Source organism: Mytilus edulis, chromosome 2 (assembly GCF_963676685.1).
Source record: "Mytilus edulis chromosome 2, xbMytEdul2.2, whole genome shotgun sequence".
Lineage (NCBI taxonomy): Eukaryota > Metazoa > Mollusca > Bivalvia > Mytilida > Mytilidae > Mytilus > Mytilus edulis.
Window position 1 is genome coordinate 40,487,573 of NC_092345.1, and position 22,416 is coordinate 40,509,988.

The 22,416-nt window shown below is 32.8% G+C and overlaps 1 protein-coding gene across 2 annotated transcripts in view; it reads right to left on the reverse strand.

Moving 5' to 3' along the window:
- The window catches only part of LOC139510171 (mucin-5AC-like), a 219,098-nt gene that overhangs the window by 111,361 nt on the left and 85,321 nt on the right, over nucleotides 1–22,416 (reverse strand). For both annotated transcript variants that reach the window (XM_071296525.1, XM_071296526.1), the window contains 7 exons: nucleotides 19,863–20,007; nucleotides 17,823–18,271; nucleotides 16,888–17,017; nucleotides 13,794–14,308; nucleotides 11,130–11,280; nucleotides 6,710–6,964; nucleotides 3,708–4,132 (listed from right to left, as the gene is read on the reverse strand). In XM_071296525.1, the coding sequence (XP_071152626.1) occupies nucleotides 3,708–4,132; nucleotides 6,710–6,964; nucleotides 11,130–11,280; nucleotides 13,794–14,308; nucleotides 16,888–17,017; nucleotides 17,823–18,271; nucleotides 19,863–20,007 (2,070 nt within the window). The remainder of the gene's footprint in view (nucleotides 1–3,707; nucleotides 4,133–6,709; nucleotides 6,965–11,129; nucleotides 11,281–13,793; nucleotides 14,309–16,887; nucleotides 17,018–17,822; nucleotides 18,272–19,862; nucleotides 20,008–22,416) is intronic.

Here is a 22,416-nt window from a genome sequence, read left to right on the forward strand (position 1 = left end):
AATTTTGAATGGTGACAAATAAGGGGAAGTAACTCTTAGTTGAACTATGTTTGTTAAACAACAGGGCAATTTATTTACGACCTAAAGCTAAGGCAATTGGTGTTAATTAATAGTGTGTTTGACACCAAAGCTGTCAAGTGAAGCCATGCACTTAATGGGTCACTTAATTTGACAGTTTACATAGCTAGATGCTAATTACGAATTTGCCGGTATTTCAAAGGAATATTACTTGTGAAATCAATCTCAAGGCTAAGAAATACGGGTTAAATCGGGTCATTTTCGGAATGCCCGGGTTATTTCAATGACCCGGCGGGTGTCCCGGGTGATCCCTCAGAATTGTGAAAATCTCGGGTCACACCCGCAGAATACGGGTCAGTTGACAGGTATGCATACACAGTTAGATTCGGCATATCAAAAAACCCCAATTATTCAATTTTTGATGAAATCGAACAAAGTTTAATTTTGGACCCTTTGGGCCCCTTATTCCTAAACTGTTGGGACCAAAACTCCCAAAATCAAACCCAACCTTCCTTTAGTGGTCATAAACCTTGTGTTTAAATTTCATAGATTTCTATTTACTTATACTAAAGTTATGGTGCCAAAACCAAGAATAATGCTTACTTGGGTCCCTTTTTGGCCCCTAATTCCTAAACTGTTCAGAACTCAACTCCCAAAATCAATCCCCAACCTTCCTTTTGTGGTCATAAACCTTGTGTATAAATTTCATTGATTTCTATTTACTTATACTAAAGTTATTGTGCGAAAACCAGGAAAAATGTTTATTTGGGCCCCTTGTTGGCCCCTAATTCCTAAACTGTTGGGATCTCTAAATCAATCCCAACCTTCCTTTTGTGTTAATAAACCTTGTGTTTAAATTTCATTGATTTCTATTTACTTATACTATAGTTATAGTGCGAAAACCAAGAATAATGCTTACTTGGGTCCCTTTTTGGCCCCCAATTCCTAAACTGTTCAGACCTCAACTCCCAAAATCAATCCCAACCTTCCTTTTGTGGTCATAAACCTTGTGTATTAATTTCATTCATTTCTATTTACTTATACTAAAGTTATTGTGCGAAAACCAGGAAAAATGCTTATATGGGCCCCTTTTTGGCCCCTAATTCCTAAACTGTTGGGATCTCAACTCCCAAAATCAATCCCAACCTTCCTTTTGTGTTCATAAACCTTGTGTTTAAATTTCATTGATTTCTATTTACTTATACTAAAGTTATAGTGCGAAAACCAAGAATAACGCTTATTTGGGCCCTTTTTGGCCCCTAATTCCTAAACTGTTGGGACCAAAACTTCCAAAATCAATCCCAACCTTCCTTTTGTGGTCATAAACCTTGTGTTTAAATTTCATAGATTTCTATTTACTTAAACTAAAGTTATAGTGCAAAAACTAAAAGTCTTCGGACTACGACGACGACAACGCAGATGACGACGCCAACGTGATACCAATATACAAATATATTTTCAATTTTTGCGGTCGTATAAAAAGTTCTATTAACTAGAGGCTCTTAAGAGCCTGTGTCGCTCAACTTGGTCTATGTGCTTATTAAACAAAGGACACAGATGGATTCATGACAAAATTGTGTTTTGGTGATGGTGATGTGTTTTAGATCTTACTTTACTGAACATGCTTGCTACTTACAATTTTTTTCTATCCATATTAAACTTGGCCCTTTCGTTACAGAGGGAAATATTTTGTAAAAATGAAAATTATTAAAGGGCAATAACTCCTTAAGGGGTCAACTGACCATTTTGGTCATTCTAACTTATTTGTAGATCTTACTTTGCTAAACATTACTGCTGTTTACAGTTTATCTATATCTATAATAGTATTCAAGATAATAACCAACAAGAATGTGTCCCAAGTACACAGATGCCCACTATGCACTGTTATATCTTTCTGTAGTTAAGTTTACATTAAAACCAGATGATGACTGGCCATGTTTAGTTAAATGTGGCCCAATTGTTACAGAGGAGAAGATTATAGTAAAAGATAACAAAAATTAATGATAAATTGGTAAAAAATGACTATAAAGGGCAATATGACAATTTTGGTCATGATGACTTATTTGTAGATCTTACTTTGCTGAACATTATTGCTGTTTACAGTTTATCACTATCTATAAAAATATTCAGGATAATAACCAAAAACGGCAAAATTTCCTTAAAATTACCAATTAAGGGACAGCAACCCAACAACAGGTTGTTCGATTCAACAGAAAATTTCAGGGTAGATAGATCTTGACTTGATAAACAAATTCACCTCTTTTCAGATTTGCTCTAAATGCTTTGGTTTCAGAGATATAACCCAAAATCTACATTTTACCCCTATGTTCTATTTTTAGCCATAGCAGCCATCTTTGTTGGTTGGCCGGGTCATCGAACACATTTTTTCAACTAGATACTCCAATGATGATTGTGGCCAAGTTTGGTCAAAGTTGGCCAAGTAGTTTCAGAGGAGAAGATTTTTGTAAAAGTTTACGGATGAGAAAAACTCACTTGGCCCTGTGGGCCAGGTGAGCTAAAAAGGCATTTCACTCAATAATTTATTCATTTTGTTATTATAAAATTACTCAAGGATAATTTACTATAAAATATAATGTCAAGGTTGATATAACTTCAAGGTGCAGTATAAAACATAGAAATGAAAGGGACATTCAAACTCAAGTAGAACCAAACTGATAAACAACACTAAAGAAAACTGAGAAACACAAACCTTGTTTGAATTGTTTTACATTTTTAATTTCAGTGCCTTTTAAAGCTGACAATGTTGTATGGTCTTTGCTCATTGCTGAAGGTGGTGACCAATAGTTGTTAATTTCTGTGTTATTTGGTCTCTTGTGGAGAGTTGTCTCATGGCAACCATACTACATCTCTTTTTTCTAAATATATCCTTCATGATCTGTACGTAAAACAGATATACCATAAAGGTCAATCAACTTGTGGTCAGGTAGTGTCAACCAAATCTTTGAGTGGATGATTCAACTTAACCACTTGGAACTCTTGGTTTTAAATAGCTTCCTTGTCAGCAACAACCCTCTATCAAGGAAATCAGGATAGGGAATGATGCTCATGAATATCTCTTTTGTTGTAAATCTTTATTCTTAATCGACCTTAATTGTCAATTTCAAGATGTAAGTCAAGAAATGGGGAGGCAGACTTAACTGTATCTGTTGCATTCTTTATTTTGAGTTTGATAAGATAGATGTGTTCAAGATAATACCTAAACTTTCAATTATCTAGGTTAAGTCAGCATCATAGCAATAAATGAAAAAGTCAGCAAGAAGAGAGACACAGCTGGTTCCCATTAGATTGCAGAGTTTGGTGAGGATCATGTCTTCCAAATGTAACAGATATGTTGTCATCAAGAAATCAAGCATCTTGGTAATGTTAGTTTCAGGGAATTTTAAGTTTGAATCAGAGTAAGTTTTACAAAGTACAATGTATCCCTCCCTTACACAGATACTCATATCTACCTTGGCCATTCTTTTTTATGAAACACTGCAGGACCAATTCTTAAAATTTGTATTTTAGTTTGAAATGGAGAAAACTTAATTGTGTAAAGAAAAGAAAGGTCAAATGCTTTAAAACTGTTACAAGATGAAAGATATTTGGATAATGTTTGTACTTTAACTGATCTTCAAATTTTTTAGTAATTACATAATTTTTATATAGTAAACAATATGTCTCCTTACCAGTTGGGCACTCATCACAGAAAACTCTTATCTCATAATCATTACACTGGTGGTCATCCTGGGCATCGTTTTTACACAGCAGTCCTCCAACAGTACTTAAATCACACTGGACACCTGTCTCTCCAATCTTATCATGTGACATTTTAGTAGCCATATCTCGACATTCTATAGCGCCCATGTTTTTCTTGTCACAGGAATGTACCAGCTGGTTCAAGTTGTAGATAGTTTCATATTCTCCTACTTTATCAGGTGTACCAGTGTTTACCCATGGTGTCCAGTACATACAGGACAGAGGATTGGGTGTCTCTGTACTCATTGTATCAGGTCCTTGTGTTGTTCTTATATTTGGCTTAGGTGAAGGTGATTGACACCCAAGAAGGTTAAATCTTAAGCCTATTAAATTATGCCATTCTAATGGATATACTCTACAAACAGAAAACATTGAAAAGGTTAACAAAAGTTTATGATCTGACTGTCTTCCCATGAACAAGAACTAGTAATGCTCATCTGTGTATATATGTATTCTCCCTGTTTCTGTTGTCTTTTAACCATTATTCTTAATGATTTATCTATGACAATTTAGGAGTATGTAATAAATACAAAGTGTGGAATTGAGAATATCAGTCTCTGTAATATATATAGGTCTGACTGCTCCAGAGTGGTGACCTTTTAAATGAGATTTCAAAAAAAGTTTAGATTTCCAAATCTCACTTAGGGCTGCAATCAAGGTGTTTAATGTTTTAGTGTTTTCAGTCGGTAAAGTTTATATTGTTCATGCGAGCAAATAAAAAATAAAAAGTGACAGATTCTGGCACTGAAGTTTGTAGAAAGTATCTGAAATATTTTATTTTTTTATTTTTTCTCTCTGAAATAGTTAATATTCATGGAGAAATAAGTTGTTGATACAGATTTCAATGGAAACTGAAAGTAGTGAAACGTTTGAAATTCACCTCATATTGCATTTTATTGGGTGATCTTTGTTGCAAACAGGTTCCAAATCTCATTTTACCCTCCATACTAAACAAATATATTTTGCTTTATGAATATATATGATTTGTTAAAACTAGAAGCTCTAAAGAGTCTGTACCTGGATTTACTGATGTTTTGGAAACCATGTAAAATAAGGTTAAAATCATAATAAATAGTATTAGATACGGTACCCCAAAAATGATTAAGATCAATTTTGGTTTAATTTGGCCCAGTAGTTTAATTAAAAGTAGGTAGTGATCTGGTCATCCCCGTGTTAGTCTTACAATAATTACTGAAGATCCCTCATCAATATTTAAGTTAGTGGTCGAGTTGTGACCATTTGGAATTGTTTTATAACAATATTCCCATACACTTCTATATAGTAAACCCCTATGTTCTATTTTTAGCCATGATAGCCATGTTGGTTGGATGGCATGTTATTAATTTTTCAATTAGGATAAATTAATATAAATTGTGGCTAACTTTAATCTATTTGGCCCAGTAGTTTAAGTGAAGAACACAAATATTTACAACTAGAGGCTCTAAAGAGCCTGTGTTGCTCACCTTGGTCTATGTGCATATTAAACAAAGGACACAGATGGATTCATGACACAATGTGTTTTGGTGATGGTGATGTGTTTGTAGATCTTACTTTTACTGAACATGCTTGCTACTTACAATTTTCTCTATCCATATAGACTTGGCCCTTTAGATACAGAGGAAAATATTTTGTAAAAATTTGAAAATTGTTAAAAATTGACTATAAAGGGCAATAACTCCTTAAGGGGTCAACTGACCATTGTGGTCATGTTGACTTATTATTAGATCTTACTTTGCTGAACATTATTGATGTTTACAGTTTGTCTCTATATATAATAGAATTCAAGATAATAACCAAAAACCGAAAATTTCTTTAAAAATTACCAATTAGGGGGCAGCAACCCAACAAACAGTTGTCCAATTCATCTGAAAATTTCATAGCAGATAGATCCTGACTTGATAAACAAATTAACCAATGTCAGATTTGCTCTAAATGCTTTGGTTTCAGAGTTATAAGCCAAAATCTACATTTTACCCCTATGTTCTATTTTTAGCCATGGTGGCCATCTTGATTGGTTGGCTGGGTCACCGCACACATATTATAATTAGATACCCTTATAATGATTGTGGCTAAGTTTGGTTAAATTTGACCCAGTAGTTTCAGAGGAGAAGATTTTTTGTATCAGGTAACAAAAATTGCTGAAAAAATTGGTAAAAAATGACTATAAAGGGCAATAATTCCTTCAGGGGTCAACTGGCCATTTTGGTCATGTTGACTTATTTGTAGATCTTACTTTGCTGAACATTATTGCTGTTTACAGTTTATCCTTATCTATAATAATATTCAAGATAATAACCAAAAACGGCAAAAAATTTCAGGGCAGATAGATCTTGACCTGATAAACAATTTTACTACAGGTAAGATTTGCTCTAAATGCTTTGGTTTCAGAGTTATAAGCCAAAATCTACATTTTACCCCTATGTTCCATTTTTTGCCATGGCGGCCATCTTGGTTGGTTGGCCGGGTCACCAAACACAATTTTTAAACAAGATACCCCAATGATGATTGTGGCCAAGTTTGGTTAAATTTGGCCGAGTAGTTTCAGAGGAGAAGATTTTTGTAAAAGTTAATGACGACCCCAGACGAGGTCGCTGGATGCCAAGTGATGAGAAAAGCTCAATTGGCCCTTTGGGTCAGGTGAGCTAAAAGGTACCTTAAAAAAATTGCATGCTTCTTTTGAAGGCTGATTGTGACCTTAAATGAACGGTGACACCATTTTTTTATTTTATTTTTCTATTAAGTATATAACATGTATAATAAAATTCATTTATAGAAAAAAATAGCAAACCCTATATTTAAATATTTTTTTTTACACCTGTTAAACGTTTTGTTAGGTACCAATAAGCATGTTATGACTTAAAACACCATGTTTTACAGTATATTAGGAACTTGTGTCAAGTTTGCAGAAGCTGGTACTTAAAATACAACTTACCTAACAAATCTTGCAACAACTTTTGGAAACAAATGCTGGATTGGTGTAAACTGATCCTTGTTTCCAGTGAAAACCATTGGAGCTTTATCTACAGGTGATTTAGGCACAGGAATAAAGTTTTCTCCATCTGTACTGTAATACACTGCATACTTTGTAACCCAGTTAGGTTTTTCAGACTGACCTTGAGTAATTATACCTGTTATTTCATAAGGAGCCAACAGGTCGACTTGAATCCATTGTTTCTTGTTGCTCTCACTAAAAAAAAATTGTTGGTATCTTTTTTAATATTTTGGACAAGAATATCATACATTAAAAAAAAAAATATCATACATTACTTAAACCATTACTGAGATCCAAATAAGATGTGTATTTGTGTACTTTAAAAAAAAAACCTATTCAATTATCCTTCTTAGCTTTAAAAAAAACCCAATTCATTCAATTATTTATTGAAACTATGCATTCCCAATCCTATTAGCAGCTGTCAAGTGCATTATTTACCCTAAATAAAGAATAACTTTTGTGTAATTTATGAATCTGTTTTTTTAAATTTAAAGAAATCTTATTTTGTTTTTAAAATAAAGGACCAATCAAAAATCACTGGTAACTACTCAAGTATTCCCACTCTCTTACATTAAGTATTCCCACTCTCTTACATTAACTCCATAGTAAGCGAGGTGAAGTCAGGTCGAGAAGTTACAAATGGTGGCAGCACGGGGTACTCAATGTCTGAATCTATAAATTGTTAAATTTGTTCCTTGCTAAATAATTTTGTATCCTGATAAACAATCAGCACCAGTTCATTTAACACGGAATAGAAGAGGTAGATAAAACACCTTTTGTGCAAAAGACTCAAGTTTATTAAAATATCTCAAATCTGACATATATTCTGAATAATAGAGAAATGTCACAGATGTTATTGATTCACTCGTGGAGAAAGAGACAACACTGGATATTGAAGAGGGGCCCTCATTAAACAACCATCCATCATCATAATCAGAATCATATATTTATAGTGACTCAGTTTTGCTTCTTACATAGAAAATATTTTGGTTTATGATACTAAATTTGGGTAAAATAAAACTGTCCATGAATCGATGCTAAAAAATTTTAACACATTTACAGAACTAAAATAGTAATGCACATGACAATGAATCAATTTTTACCCAAACAGAGTAAATGTCTCAATTTTAAAACCATGATAAACAAGAATGTGTCCAAAGTACACGGATGCCCCACTCACACTATCATTTTCCATGTTCAATTGACAGTGAAAATGGGTAAAAAATATAATTAGGCATTAAAATTAAAAAGATCATATCATAGGGAACATTTGTACTAAGTTTAAAGTTGATTGGACTTCAACTTCATCAAAAACTACCTTGACCAAAAACTTTAACCTGAAACTCGCACTTTCATTTTCTATGTTCAATGGACCGTGAATTAGGGGTCAAAAGTTTAATTTGTCTTATATTAGAAAGATCATATCATAAGGAACATATGTACTAAGTTTCAAGTTGATTGGACTTCAGCTTCATCAAAAACTACCTTGACCAAAAATTTTAACCTGAGGCGGGACAGACGGACGAACGAACAGACGGACAGACAGACGGACGAACGGACGGACGAACGGACGCACAGACCAGAAAACATAATGCCCCTCTACTATCGTAGGTGGGGCATAAAAAAAAACCAATACATTCAGGAATAATGAAGTGAAAAACCCAATTCAATATGTGCCTGAGGGGTGAACTTTAACTGATGATACAAAGTAAAAAACTATTCCACTAAATACATAACAAGAGGCTGTCACAATGACAGCAAACCGGATTTATTAACATTTATTTGTGTCCTGGCAATATCACAAGAACCATTACTGATGAATTGTGAAAGTGAAAATCGTCAATATCAAATTTGACCTCCATTTTGTCATCAGTATCAACATATTAAAATTTGAAAAGCTTAGATTGAATGGTTCATGAGTAAATGCAATGAAGTGAATGGAAACGCCATTTTAGGATCTTTCAAGAACCATAACTCCTGAACGGTAAAAGTCAAAATCGTCATTATTGAACTTGACCTCTATTTTGTCATCAGTAACAACATATAAAAATTTCAAAAGCTTTTGTTGAATGGTTCATGAGAAAATGCACGGACACGACTGGAAACACCATTTTTCAATCTTTCAAGAACCATAACTCCTGAACGGTAAAAGTCAAAATCGTCATTATTGAACATGACCTCCATTTTGTCATCAGTAACAACATATTAAAATTTGGGAAACTTTGGTAGAAAAGTTCATGTGTAAATGCACGGACACGACTGGAAACTCCATTTTTCAATCTTTCAAGAACCATAACTCCTGAACGGTAAAAGTTAATTATTGAACTTAACCTTCATTTAGTTGTCAGTAACAACATATTAAAATTTTATAAGCTTTGGTTGAACGGTTCATGAGTTAATGCATGGACAACATTTGATTGCTGCCCGCCCGCCCGGCCACTCGCCGTACATCCCCAAATCAATAACCGACATTTTTGTCACAAAAATCCGGTTAAAAATGAGGAGTAAAAACCCTAATTAGCAAATTCTTATCAGGAGCTCTGCCATTAGGACATTTTTATCTAATACATACATAAATTTGAATACAAAATAAATCTGCATGGAAATCTCTTTTTAAAACAACTATTACAACAATAAATAATAAAAATGTTACTGCACTGTACATAAATAATTTTTAAGTGAATTCTTGTGACAAAGACAAATTTATGTTTGATTGATGAAATCATTGTTGAATCATACTCAGAGAGTTACTGAAAGATACCAACAACTATTTCCTTATAATTTTTAGGAAATAAGAATAAATTATTTGATGCACACTGAAGAAATATTTCTCACATAAGATAAATTGAGCTACATGAGAACAATAAAAATAAACCAAGAGGCTCCGCAGGGCACAGCTTTATACGACCGCAGAAGTCGAACCCTGAGCAGTTGGGGCAAGTATGGACACAACATTTAAGCTTGATACAGCTCTGAATTTGGATTGTGATTAAATAGTTGACACAACATAGGTTTCTGAAACAGAATGAATGTGGTCTAAGAACCTAAACTTAAAAACTTAAAAATTGGAAATTGGAAATTTACCTATTATGGTCCAATATCCAAAATCTAAATACATGGTTAGATTCTGCATATCATAGAACCCCAAGAATTCAATTTTTGATGAAATCAAATAATGTTCAATTTAAGACCCTTTAGACCTCAATATGGACCAATTTGAAAACAGGACAATACTGTGCAATTGAATATTTCTTGCTATTGCGCAAAACTGTGCAATTGAAATTTCTTGCTATTGCACAATATTGTGCAATTAGATAATTCTTGCTATTGCGCAATACTGTGCAATTGAAGATTTCTTGCTGTTGCACAATACTGTGCAATTGAAGATTTCTTGCTATTGTGCAATACTGTGCAATTGAAAATTTCTTGCTATTGCACAATACTGTGCAATTGAAGATTTCTTGCTATTGTGCAATACTGTGCAATTGAAAATTTCTTGCTATTGCACAATACTTAATATAATAATTTTGGACCCCGATTTGGACCATCTTGAAAACTGGGCCCATAATCAAAAATCTAAGTACATGTTTAGATTTGGCTTATCAAAGAACCCCAATAATTCATTTTTTGATGAAATTAAACAAAGTTTAATTTTGGACCCTTTTGGTCCCTAATTCGTTGGGACCAAAACTCCCTAAATCAACCCAAACCTTCCTTTTGTGGTCATAAACCTTGTGTTAAAATTTCATAGATTTCTATTAACTTATACTAAAGTTATTGTGCAAAAACCAAGAAAAATGCTTATTTGGGACCTGTTTTTGGCCCCTTATTCCTAAACTGTTAGGACTAAGACTCCAAAAATCAATCCCAACCTTCCTTTTTTTGTCATAGACCTTATGTTAAAATTTCATAGATACTTGTTTACTTATACGAAAGTTATTGTGCGAAAACCAAGAAAAATGCTTATTTGGGCCCTTTTTGGCCCCTAATTCCTAAACTGTTGGGACCAAAGCAGGTCACCGATAAGGAAAAAAAAATATTTTGCCTTAAACCCCAAATTATGGCGGGAAAATGGTGAAAATGTACATTACTTGTGAGCTACAATTTGGTCCAGGAATGATTTTTCAAGTTTAAAAGATTTCTCTAAGAACATGTGTAGAAATTTCATCAATGTTTATTCATATTGCTATATGCATTGAGAGTTTTCTTTTTTTTTTAAATTTGAAAAAATCAATAAACTTAAACACATGTCAGATTGAGAATGAAAAGTAATATTGGATTGCAGACATTTTGTCTTACTAAAGAGGACAACAAAATAAAGATTTACATTTTAGTGGAAAAAATATATCAAAAGACAAACCTTGGCACCCAACCTCCAGTAAAGCTACCATCTTTCTCAGTGTAGATTCGTCCACGTTCCGCACCAGTGAAGTTTTTGAGTTTACTTGATGATGTAAGTTGAGAATCTGTTACTATAAACTTGTTAGACAATCCCATAGGAATCTCACACACTGACAAAAGAGTTTCAAATAAACAAAATAAGTCTAATATATATAAACTAATTAATTATGTCTTAGGGAATATAGGATTTTTCTAGTTGTTCATGCTGTCTTTTGAACACTGGCAGATTATTTACTATTTATCAGTTAAATTAAGAAGTCATATAACTGACATTATTTCAAAATTGTATAACATGTATAAGATGCATAACATATACAGAAATAAGAACCAATATGTAAAAACACTTCAGTGAATCAAGCATTGGGAAAAAAAAATCTTAATTGGCTCTAAAGCATTTAGTATCTAATTATCATCTCAGCAAATAAATAAATTGCAGAAATTATAAAAAGTTCATTAGAAATTTCTAATGAGATGCCAAAAATTAAATCCCTTAATAATATTTTGGTGTTTAAATATTGCTACAAGAGGGGTACTGTGATGATGATGATATGGACATGTATGGTAGCTGAGGTTTATTTGTCATCAGGTAATGATTGAAGTTTTTAAACATATTGTGACTTTGGGTGATGGTAAAGGGGAGGAAATTCATTTTTCTTGACATTGTAAAACTGTTAGCATTTAGAAATTAATATTGATAATATAGCAATTTTAGGAATGAATGATGAAGTGGGAATGAAATGCAGAATAAAATTATATCTATATTAAAAGTATGATGAAATGAAGATTTTTAAAATCATTTTGCAGAATAAGATAATAATAAAGGATGAAATTGTGGCATGATTGTAAGTGGTTGTGATGTTATATAATTAGATTTGTGAATTTGTGGTCAAAATTGTTCTGACTGAAGTTGTAGCAAAAGTTGATATAAATGCTGTGTGTTTTCAAGTAGATTATAATTAAATTGTGGTTTTAGTTATTTCCCTTTGAAAAGAATTGTAAATATGGAGGAAGTTTTAAAGCATAGGTGGGTAATGTTTAAATTATTATTGAAGTGGATTGATATATTTGAATGAGAATGCTGATAAACAAAATTCTCCTTACACGGTAAGATTAAACACATCAAAGAACCCCAATGTTTCAAGATTAATTAAACCCCATTGAAATGGACCAGATATAAGCCTTTCAAACAAAGTTTAATAAGCTGCTTTGCCAAGCTCAGCTGGATACAACCACACAGGTCCAACCCTGAACAGTTAGGGCAAACACGGACACAATGTTCAAGCTTGATACAGGTCTGAATTTGGTTGTAATTAAATATTTGACACATTATAGGTTTCTAACACAGAATAAATGTAGTCAAAGAACTTGAAACTGGTTACATGATTTTAATTTATATTCAATTGAAGATTTTTTGCTGTTGAGTAATATATACTGTACATGTGCTGTTGCACAATAATTAATAAATTTGTTTTCAGACTATGTACTAAGAATAAGCAAAATAAATTGTGACCCCCAATATTTCTTTGGAAAATTGACAATTTCTAAAATCTTGAGGAAAATATCTGACCCCCCCATAAATTTTTGTTTACCCCCCTCCCAAAAAATTAATATTTGAAGATTTTCTTTTTTTTAATTTCTTAAATCTAGACTGGAAAAAGTTTATATAGAGATCCATACACTGAAACTTAAGTTATTGACATTGACTCCATGATAGCAGTATACGGTTGCAAATTTTTTTCGCAGTTGTATAAAAAATTGCTTGCTTTTACCCCTTTTTGGCTTATCATTCATAAGCAAAATGACCATAACCTCTAAATGCAATCCAATTTTTCTTTTGTGGTATGGAACCTTGTGGTACAATTTCATAGAAATTCACACACTTATACTTAAGTTATTGTCTGAAAACCAGATTTTTGGTGCCTATGGCCCCTTTAAGGCCAAAAATTCTTTTACGGTTAGAGCCAAAAGCAATCCAAACCTTCCCTTTGTAGTATGGAACATTGTGGTACAATTTCATAGTGAATCCTACACTTGTACAAAAGTTATCTTCTAGAAACAAAATGTCTTCTGAAAATGAAGAAAACTACATTGCCATTCCATCATATGGCCTCAAAAATAGCCGTCTTATAAAAAATAAAAACCCAACTTACCTTTGCACATACACTGAAGATCACAAAAGTAATAAATAGTGAGTCCAGGCACATGCCAAAATATCTTTGAGCCTGTCTCATCCACCTTATTGATAATGGTTCTTTTTAAAACTAACCAAAACAAAATGAAAACTAAAGAATGTAATTACTTTTATCTATATGAGTTATACTGCTTAACTCATATACTGTATATGAAAATTCAGAAAGTATTGTGTGCATATATTATTGCGATTTTTGAAGAATGAACAAAAACAAGAAAATCTGCATACAGACATATGCATCGAATGCAAGTTCTAATTATTGCAACACTGGCCTAGTCACATAATTCACATTAATCAAAACCTCGCAATAATTTCTGAATATACAGTAATTGTTAGAGGAAAAAAATCAAAAATGTTACCAGTGAAGTGAACTAAATTCATTTGGCCTGAATATAATATCTAAATATGCACATTTTATATTAAATCACTTACATGGTGCAGGTGTTGGTGTGAACTGTAATTGTCCAGAAGGTACGGCTGTGCTACCTGTACCAGTATTTTGTCCTAAAGTTGGTTTTCCTTGTTGGTCACTGCCTGGATGAGCTGTTGGAATTATTTGTAACCCAGTTCCTGGTTTTGGTGTAGGTATACCTTGTGGTGGAACCTTTGGTCTAGGTGTGTCAGGAGTACAGCCAATCACATTCCATCTGAGTGCAGGTGTGTCTGTGTAGGATTCTGTGGGATACAGTCGAATGAACTGAGCTGTAATGTTACGGTTGAAAAGATGTCTTACTGGGGTGACATTGTCCTTGTTACCATTGAATGTTTTAGCAGTTTTGTCCCCTGTTCTGTCACTGTATGGGATGAAATTGATGCCATCTATACTTGTGTAGATCTGGTATGTTTTGACCCAGTTCTGAGATTTTCCATCACCTTGTGTAACTACACCAGACAAAAGTTTAGGTTTGAGGAAGTCAATCTGTATCCAAGGTTTAGTATCTGTTTTGCTGTTAAAAAATAATCATTAGGCATTGTTTAATGAACTGGTATTTATGTTAATACAAAATTAAAAGATAAATTCAAAATGAAATAAATATTAGCACTGATGATCTTTTAAAAAACCAATACTGTAGCAATTGTCAAGATTAATCGTACCAAAGTATCTATAAGCTGTTTAAGATCATATCCATTTTCCATTTATTGACGTTAAAAAAATATTGTTTGAAATAATAATAGTTCAAATTGTGCAAGAAACTTTATTTTAAAAATTTCTGTAACTCCCTAGAGTTATTAATGCTTTAACTTCAAATGAACAAACCAGAATGTTTGGACTCATCTTAAAAGAAATGAATAATCAGTACAACCTTTAACATGGCGATAATTCAAACAAATAAATTTTTTACCACTTCATCAATAAATAATAACATTACATTTGTGTTTCATTATAATATATTATTTGATTTGCTAAAAACATTCTGGAATAAACCTTCATTTCAAAATTTAAGATGACACAAGCTTCCATAGTAAAGTGCACAGGTAAATAAAGGAAAAACTAGATAGAAATCATGTTTTCATGATCCTAGCAAAAAATGCAATTGTAAGTATTCACTGTATTGAATGCTTCTTTGAGTAATTTTTTAATGGGTTGTCAAATCCTTGACCATGTGCACATTTATAGAATGTACTTCAGTCAATGCTTTTACAACCCGATAAATTTTCAAAGCATTCAATTTCTAAGTATTTAAAAGAATATTGATTAATTCTTCTAGAACAATTGTTAAAACCAAAAAAAAAATTATGCAAAGTAGTGAAAATAAATTGCTTTGCCTAGGGCAGCTGGATACAAAATGGCTAAAATTAATATAGTTTACCTTCAACAGCATTTAAGGTGGTACCCAACACCTTGAATAAAATTAATTTGGCTCGTTTAATTTTCATAAAATTTTGACAAAATATTTACTTTGACCCTCTGAAAAAAATATAAAAATTTCAAAAAAATTGAACCAATCACTTTCTCAGAAAAGAAATGGTTGGTTATATAGCAATTTGACAAACACTAATTTTGATCATTGAGAAGTTTAATATTTCCTTAACAATACCATGTGATTAAAATGTTTAGCTGATTTTACAGAGTTATATATCTCCCTGTAGTGTTAGGTACCACCTTAATAGTAACTTCTAAAGATAAATTGACAGCTAATCACCTCGGGACAATACAACATTTCTTTATAACAAAACCATTGAAAGGGAGGTTATAATTAATTACTCTTTTAAATAATAACAAAAAATACCCAAACAAATGATATTGATCACAAGTAAACAAATTTATTACTCTTTGATATACACTATCATTGTTTGTAATACTTATATAGCAAAAGTCCCAACATACAGAATCAAAGCTTTCTCAAAATCAATAAAGAGAAGTAATTCAAAAATATTGTTCTCTTCTATATACAGTAAAATATCATGAATCAATCGAATGCTATCCCTTATATGGTTGATTGTCCATTATCTATTTCATAAAGATCCAATGACCAATACTAAAGTAATTGTGCATTAACCAGGAAACCCTTGTTTTCCCCCCTTTTTAGCCCCTAATTCCTAAACGGTTTGAGTCATAACCCCCCAAAGCCAATCCTAGCCATTCCTTTGTGGTATGGAAACTTGTGGTACAATTTCAGAGAGATCCAAAACCTGTTCCACCAGTTATTGTCTAGAAACTATAAAAATGCTTATTCAGGTCCCATTTTGGCCCCTTATTCCGAAACTGTTGGGACCATAACCCCCAAAATCAATCCCAACCTTCCCTTTGTGGTTTCAAACCTTGTGTTCAAATTTCATAGATTTCTACTTATACTAAATTTATTGTCTTTGGACGACGCTGATGTCGACGCTGATGACGTGATACCAATATACAACCACAGAATTTTTTGTGGTCATATAAAAACTTGTCGTTTATAAACTAATAAGAATGTGTAAATAGCAAATAAATTAAGTGAGATGGCCTGTAAATCCTGTATTTGATAGTTATTTTCAAAGTTTGAGACTTTGAATGTAAAACAGTACGGCAATTTAGTTAAATACTGTTTAATTTAAACAACACTTTAGTGTTTGAAGGACCTTCCACTAAGCCAAAAAATGGAAGCAGTCTACAACACCAAATCCAATAGAATAAACTATTGTTTTTTATTTTATAAATTTTTAATCAATGTTATGAGGAGAAAACAGAAATTTTTAATGAAAATAATATTTGGTATTAATGTAATAAGTAAATATTGGAATTTTAAAATTAAAATTGCATATAAATATTAAAGTAAAATAATTAAAATGATTCACAATTTCTTTTTTGTCAAGAACCAAAATAGTGGAATGTAAACAAACATTAGCAAATCAATTTTCTTTTCTTTTTTGGTTGCAGTTCTGTATAATTCATGCCTCTGTTTGCCAATTTGAATTTTGAAATGAAAAACTGAGGATTACCCATGCACTTATTGCTTCAGCTAGCCATTTGAACAGATATTAATTAAAGTTTTTGGAGGGAGAAAATTAAATGTGAAAGTGGAACCATTATATGATTGTTTTCTACCTTGGCATCCATGAGCCACTTGCATATATTCTACTGGCTTGTGGTGTTGATGTGTTTTGTGATGATGATGCTGTCATTTGTTTGTTATCAACAATAAGAGAACTCTGCACTCCCATCGTCAGCAAACAAACTGAAATTCAAAATGTTATGCATAATTCTATAAAATTCATTTCTATGTCTTTAGGGATATTAGGACAATGCAGGATACTCCCTCTCTAGGCTCAGCAAATATTTAACGGTTTTTCATTAATATACTCCTACAGCCATAAAGATAAAGAGCTGTTAACTAGTCACTGGTTTTGACAATGACATTGATTCTTTATCTATGAAGAATTTGTGACACAAGAAGATATCATATTTTCTATTTGGACTAAGGTATATAAAAGGGGGCTTCGTTCATAAGACTATACCTTCAGTGGTCATTAATTTAACTCTGTTTCAATCATGCATGATTATAAGACTTATAGATAAGTATGTAAATTTCGGCAATAATGTTTAATGTCTATTTCCATTTAAGCTTTTTTTTAATAACTAGTCTCATTAGAATACGAATATTTTCATTTGTTTCTAATCCAATATTATATATGTTATATAAATGCTTTATACAAGATAAATCTTCAGTTTTCAAGAAAGAAATTCCATGAAACCAAATTCAGTCTTCAATTATAGTATGAAAACTTCAAAAATCCTGCATTTTTGAAGAATAAAAACTGAAAAGGAGCTTACCTCAATAGATTCACAATTCACCAAAGTTTCATGAAAATGGATAAAAGTGTTTTTTTGAGTTACTGTTAAGATATTTTGATAAGGGACAGACGGAGAGTCAGATGGAAGGACGGACAGACGAACAAATTTACGTCAATTGATAAAAACAATTCACCAAAGTTTTATGAAAATCAGTAAAAGCATTAACAAGATATAAATGGTTATTTCACCTTTTGGTGGAGCTATATATTGGTCTGGATTTGGATGAGCTGTTGGTTTGAGCTGTGCCGGCACTGAAGGTGATACAGTGGTAACACCTGGTGGTAAAGTTGGTTCTGGAGTTGTAATAACTACTGATGGATTACAACCTAAAAGATTAAATCTTATAGCTGGGGCTCCAGTGTATTCTCCAGGATAGATCCTGACATATTGAGCCACAATATTACGATTAAAGAGGTATGTTTCTGGCTGTGTATTGTTCTTGTTTCCTTGGAAGATCTTTGGTGTAGTGCTATTCTCCTTGTTGCTGTATGGTTTAAAAGTCTTTCCATCTGTACTAGTGAGTACTGTGAATGTCTTTACCCATTGTGGAAGCTGTCCATGGCCCTGAATCATCACTCCTGTAATTGTCTTGGGTTCCAAGAAGTTCACTTCAATGTATGGGTTCTTGTCTAGAGGTCTAAATAAAGTAAAAAGTAGTTTGATCAAATAATATAAGGCATGCATTATGGTTCTGTGGATTCATTATTATTCGTTGGATACCAATTTTCGTAGATTTTGTGGGTACAAATTTAAAAGTTCAACGAATAATAAATTTTCTATAAATTTGTATGCTGACTTTCACAAAACCATGAAATCAAATATTCATGAAAAGGCATGTTTTCCTCAATCCACGAAAATTTGAACCCACCAAAATAAAGGAATCCACAGTAAACAGATACATATATTTAATAAAAGCATTTTAAGTTTCAAACAACGGTAAAACTGATCAATCTGAACATTATTTTCTAACATATTGATTACATTGTACACATGTACAAATGTACATGTATCTGACACTATATGTCAAGTACATGTATTAGAACTGCTAATTATTACAGGATGTACATTGCAATAATGAAAACTTACATTTAAATATTGGAATTAATATTCTATTACAGTAGTACATGTACAGACACCATATTACTGTAAATTTGAAATTTGTTTCATCAAATCAAACTGTCCAACTGGTTAGAATTTTTAAACACCTTCTGTCACAGCTGTAGAGGAACTATAGTCAAATCACCAAAGTGATAAAATAATGTTTACTACAAGTAATTAAGATTTCTTAATTCCACTTCATTGCTATTATGAACTAGCGCTTAAAATGTCAATGCATATTGTTATTGTAAAGAGTCATTTTAGATTTGAAAGGTGAGTGTACATAATTTTTGAATTGCTATGAAAATGTCCAAACTAAGTACTCATACTAATTTTCTTTTAAAAAGTCGTCTATTTTTATAAGAATCACACATCAGTTTAAAATAAAACTCTGTGAAGTTAAATTACCAGATGTTGTCGACATGTTTCCAGGGGGATTTAATCTAATAAATATTCCTCATATTCATTGGATACACTGTCTTAATCTCCCATTAAACTTTTATTAAAAAGATATTGAAGGTTAAGGTTTTTATCACAGAGTACTTTAGATGTTAGATTTGAAGCATGTATAGAAAACAAAAAAACAACAATTAGAAGAGATGATTCAAAACTTAAATTGGACAATTTTTTAGTAATTCATAATTGTTACCACCCACACTTCGAAAGACTTTTTTTTACCTTATCTTTAAAGATTGATTCATTACATTAAACATATATTTCAAAATTTAAGGCCAACAAATCATTCCAGCCATGAAGAGATTTAGAAGGTATTATATGGTTACTACTTAAGACTTTTTACATGTTCTACTCCTAATGTTGCCTAGTTTCGGGGCACTGGGGGGCCTTTTTTAAAATCCTTGATCCACATCTGTATACATGTAGATCTATTCAAAATTATTTCTATAAAAAAAACTTTTCTTTGGAAGGACTGACCATTTTTACATATTAGTTCATATTTAAAGATATGTTTTTTTTTAGGAATTTAATGTGATTTTAGTTTTGTTTTTTTCCTGTTTAATTCATTTATAACATGTTTAGTCATTAGGCAATTTAATGTGTCAAATTTTTAAAACATAAATATATTGGTCTTTAAATAAAAAAAAATATTTTTTAAGGCAGGTCTAACTTACGATGGAATCCAAGCAGTAGGCTTTTTCTCTCCTTCATTAAGACGACCATAGCTGGCTCCTGCATGGCTGTCTTTAGATGAAGATGCAGTCAGTTGAGGTTTACCTACAATTAGGAAGTTCTCTATCCCCATCTTTATAGCACACACTGAAAAAAATGAAGAAGCTGTATTTAAAGTAAAAAGCTAACCAGACATTCACATCTTTTCATTACATAAGTTAAAGCATATACAGTCAAAGCTGGGTAAACCTGGCCCTGTATAAACCAAATTCATGTCCACTCTGGCCGAAAATTGAAGTCCCATTTTTCACCTTTATATTCTTTGTAAAAATACTCCTTGCAAACCATGGGAGGGATCCGTTTGCGCCAAAAAAGCGTCCTTTTGCGCCACAACATTTTTCTCCAATGCTACGTTTGCGCCACCTGTTTTATAATTACATGGTATCATTTGCGCCAAAAATAAAACATACGATTGCGCCAATTAGAAGAAAAATGACTTCCATCCTCCTTTATTTGGACTTGGAACCGTCAGTTTACACGGCAAATGTTTCCATTTCTGAAACATACTTTCTTCTTACTGCTGCTGCATGGGTACTTCCCCATTTAATGTATGTAGTAGCTTGTAACTTCCCTTTATTGTCCAAAAAGACAAACATTGAAGAATGAACTGCATAAAACAGTTGATAATAATTCCTGTAGAATGCTTCTGCTCCATTACTGGTACGTTACTTGCGGTAGATAGAGTTTCAGCCATACGGATGGCGGAAACAAAGCCCTATGTCAACAATAGCTTCTGTTTTCTCTTTTGGCATATCTTGTATTAAATATTCAGCAAATCAATAAGTGTTCTTCTCTCTCTGTACATGGACTGACTAATGCATTTCTCTCAAGATGCTCATCTTCATGATGAAATATCTCCGAACATATGATACTTTTTAAGCCAAAAATAAGAATGAATATTAATCATATTTATCATATTTATGATCATAGATATGTGTACAGGTAAATTTATTTCAATAATAATTACGATCAGTAGTTATATGCATGTGGGTTTGCACTATTTTTGCCCCAAAGATGGTCATCAGGTGCAAAAAGCGTCGATTTTTCGTCCTTTATCTTGACCCCGAAGACCCAGGGATGCTGGTAAAGGTATCAAGCTGTAACCTGCATCTAGAGTGGACCCCAGCTATTAAAATGGACCCGCAGAATTGTTAGGTGGGAGTGAATCAGATTTTGGATCAGCAGTCTACAGGAGGTCATCTGGACCAAAAATACAGAATTTCACGATTTTTCTCAATTCAAATGGACCCAAAACTAGAAATTAGTCGTTTCCATTGTGTATTTCAATAATAATTACGATCAGTAGTTATATGCATGTGGGTTTGCACTATTTTTGCCCCAAAGTTGGTCATCAGGTGCAAAACGCATCAATTTTGACGATCTTTTGTCCTTTATCTTGACCCCAAAGACCCAGGGATGCTGGTAAAGGTATCAAGCTGTAGCCTGCATGTAGAGTGGACCCCAGTTAACAAATTGACCCCAACAGTTGTTAGGTGGGAGTGAATCTGATCTTGGTTCAGCAGTCTACAGGAGGTCATTTGGACCAAAAATACGGAATTTCACGATTTTTTCTGATTTTTTACTTCAAATGGACCCAAAAACAGAAGTAGTTGTTTCCAATGCTAATTTCAATATTAATTACGATCAGTAGTTATATGCATGCGTGTTTGCACTATCTTTGCCCCAAAGTTGGTCATCAGATGCAAAGCGCATCAATTTAAACGATTTTTTCGTCCTTTATCTTGACCCTGAAGACCCAGGGATGCTGTTAAAGGTATCAAGCTGTAGCCTGCATGTAGAATGGACCCCAGTTAACAAATTGCCCCCAACAGTTGTTAGGTGGGAGTGAATCTTATCTTGGTTCAGCAGTCTACAGGAGGTCATTTGGAACAAAAATACGGAATTTCACAATTTTTTCCGATTCAAATGGACCCAAAACTAGAAGTACATGTAGTCGTTTCCTATGCGTATTTCAATAATAATTACTATCAGTAGATATATGCATGCAGGTTTGCACTATTTTTGCAAGTTGTAGACCTCTGAACTTCCTGTGTAAGACACAGAAGGGAAGCCCACCCCTCCAGAAAACTGAGTTTCATCCGATTTCAATTTTTCAAGTCGGTATTTGTGATCAAAATGCAATTTAAACATGAGAAACATGACTATAGATAGCCTTAGGTTTAGGGAAAATGCATAACTTTCGAAATAAGTATATGATAAAGCTGACTTCTAAAAAAATGGAACGCCATTGGAGCCAAATAACGGTGGTCTGGGTACGCCCGTCATATGACAGGTACCGCATGGTAAGGGTTAATAAATAGTTGATGACGTTTTTTATCAGTTTAAAATTCAAAATGAGACAAAACTTTTAAATGAAATATATCTGACCTTAATAACATCCTATCAAACCAAAACCTGAATAAACCCACCCACTGTCCAAACCAGCCCTTTTTAACTTTCCCCTAGCCTCCCGGATTATACAGGTTTAACTGTAAT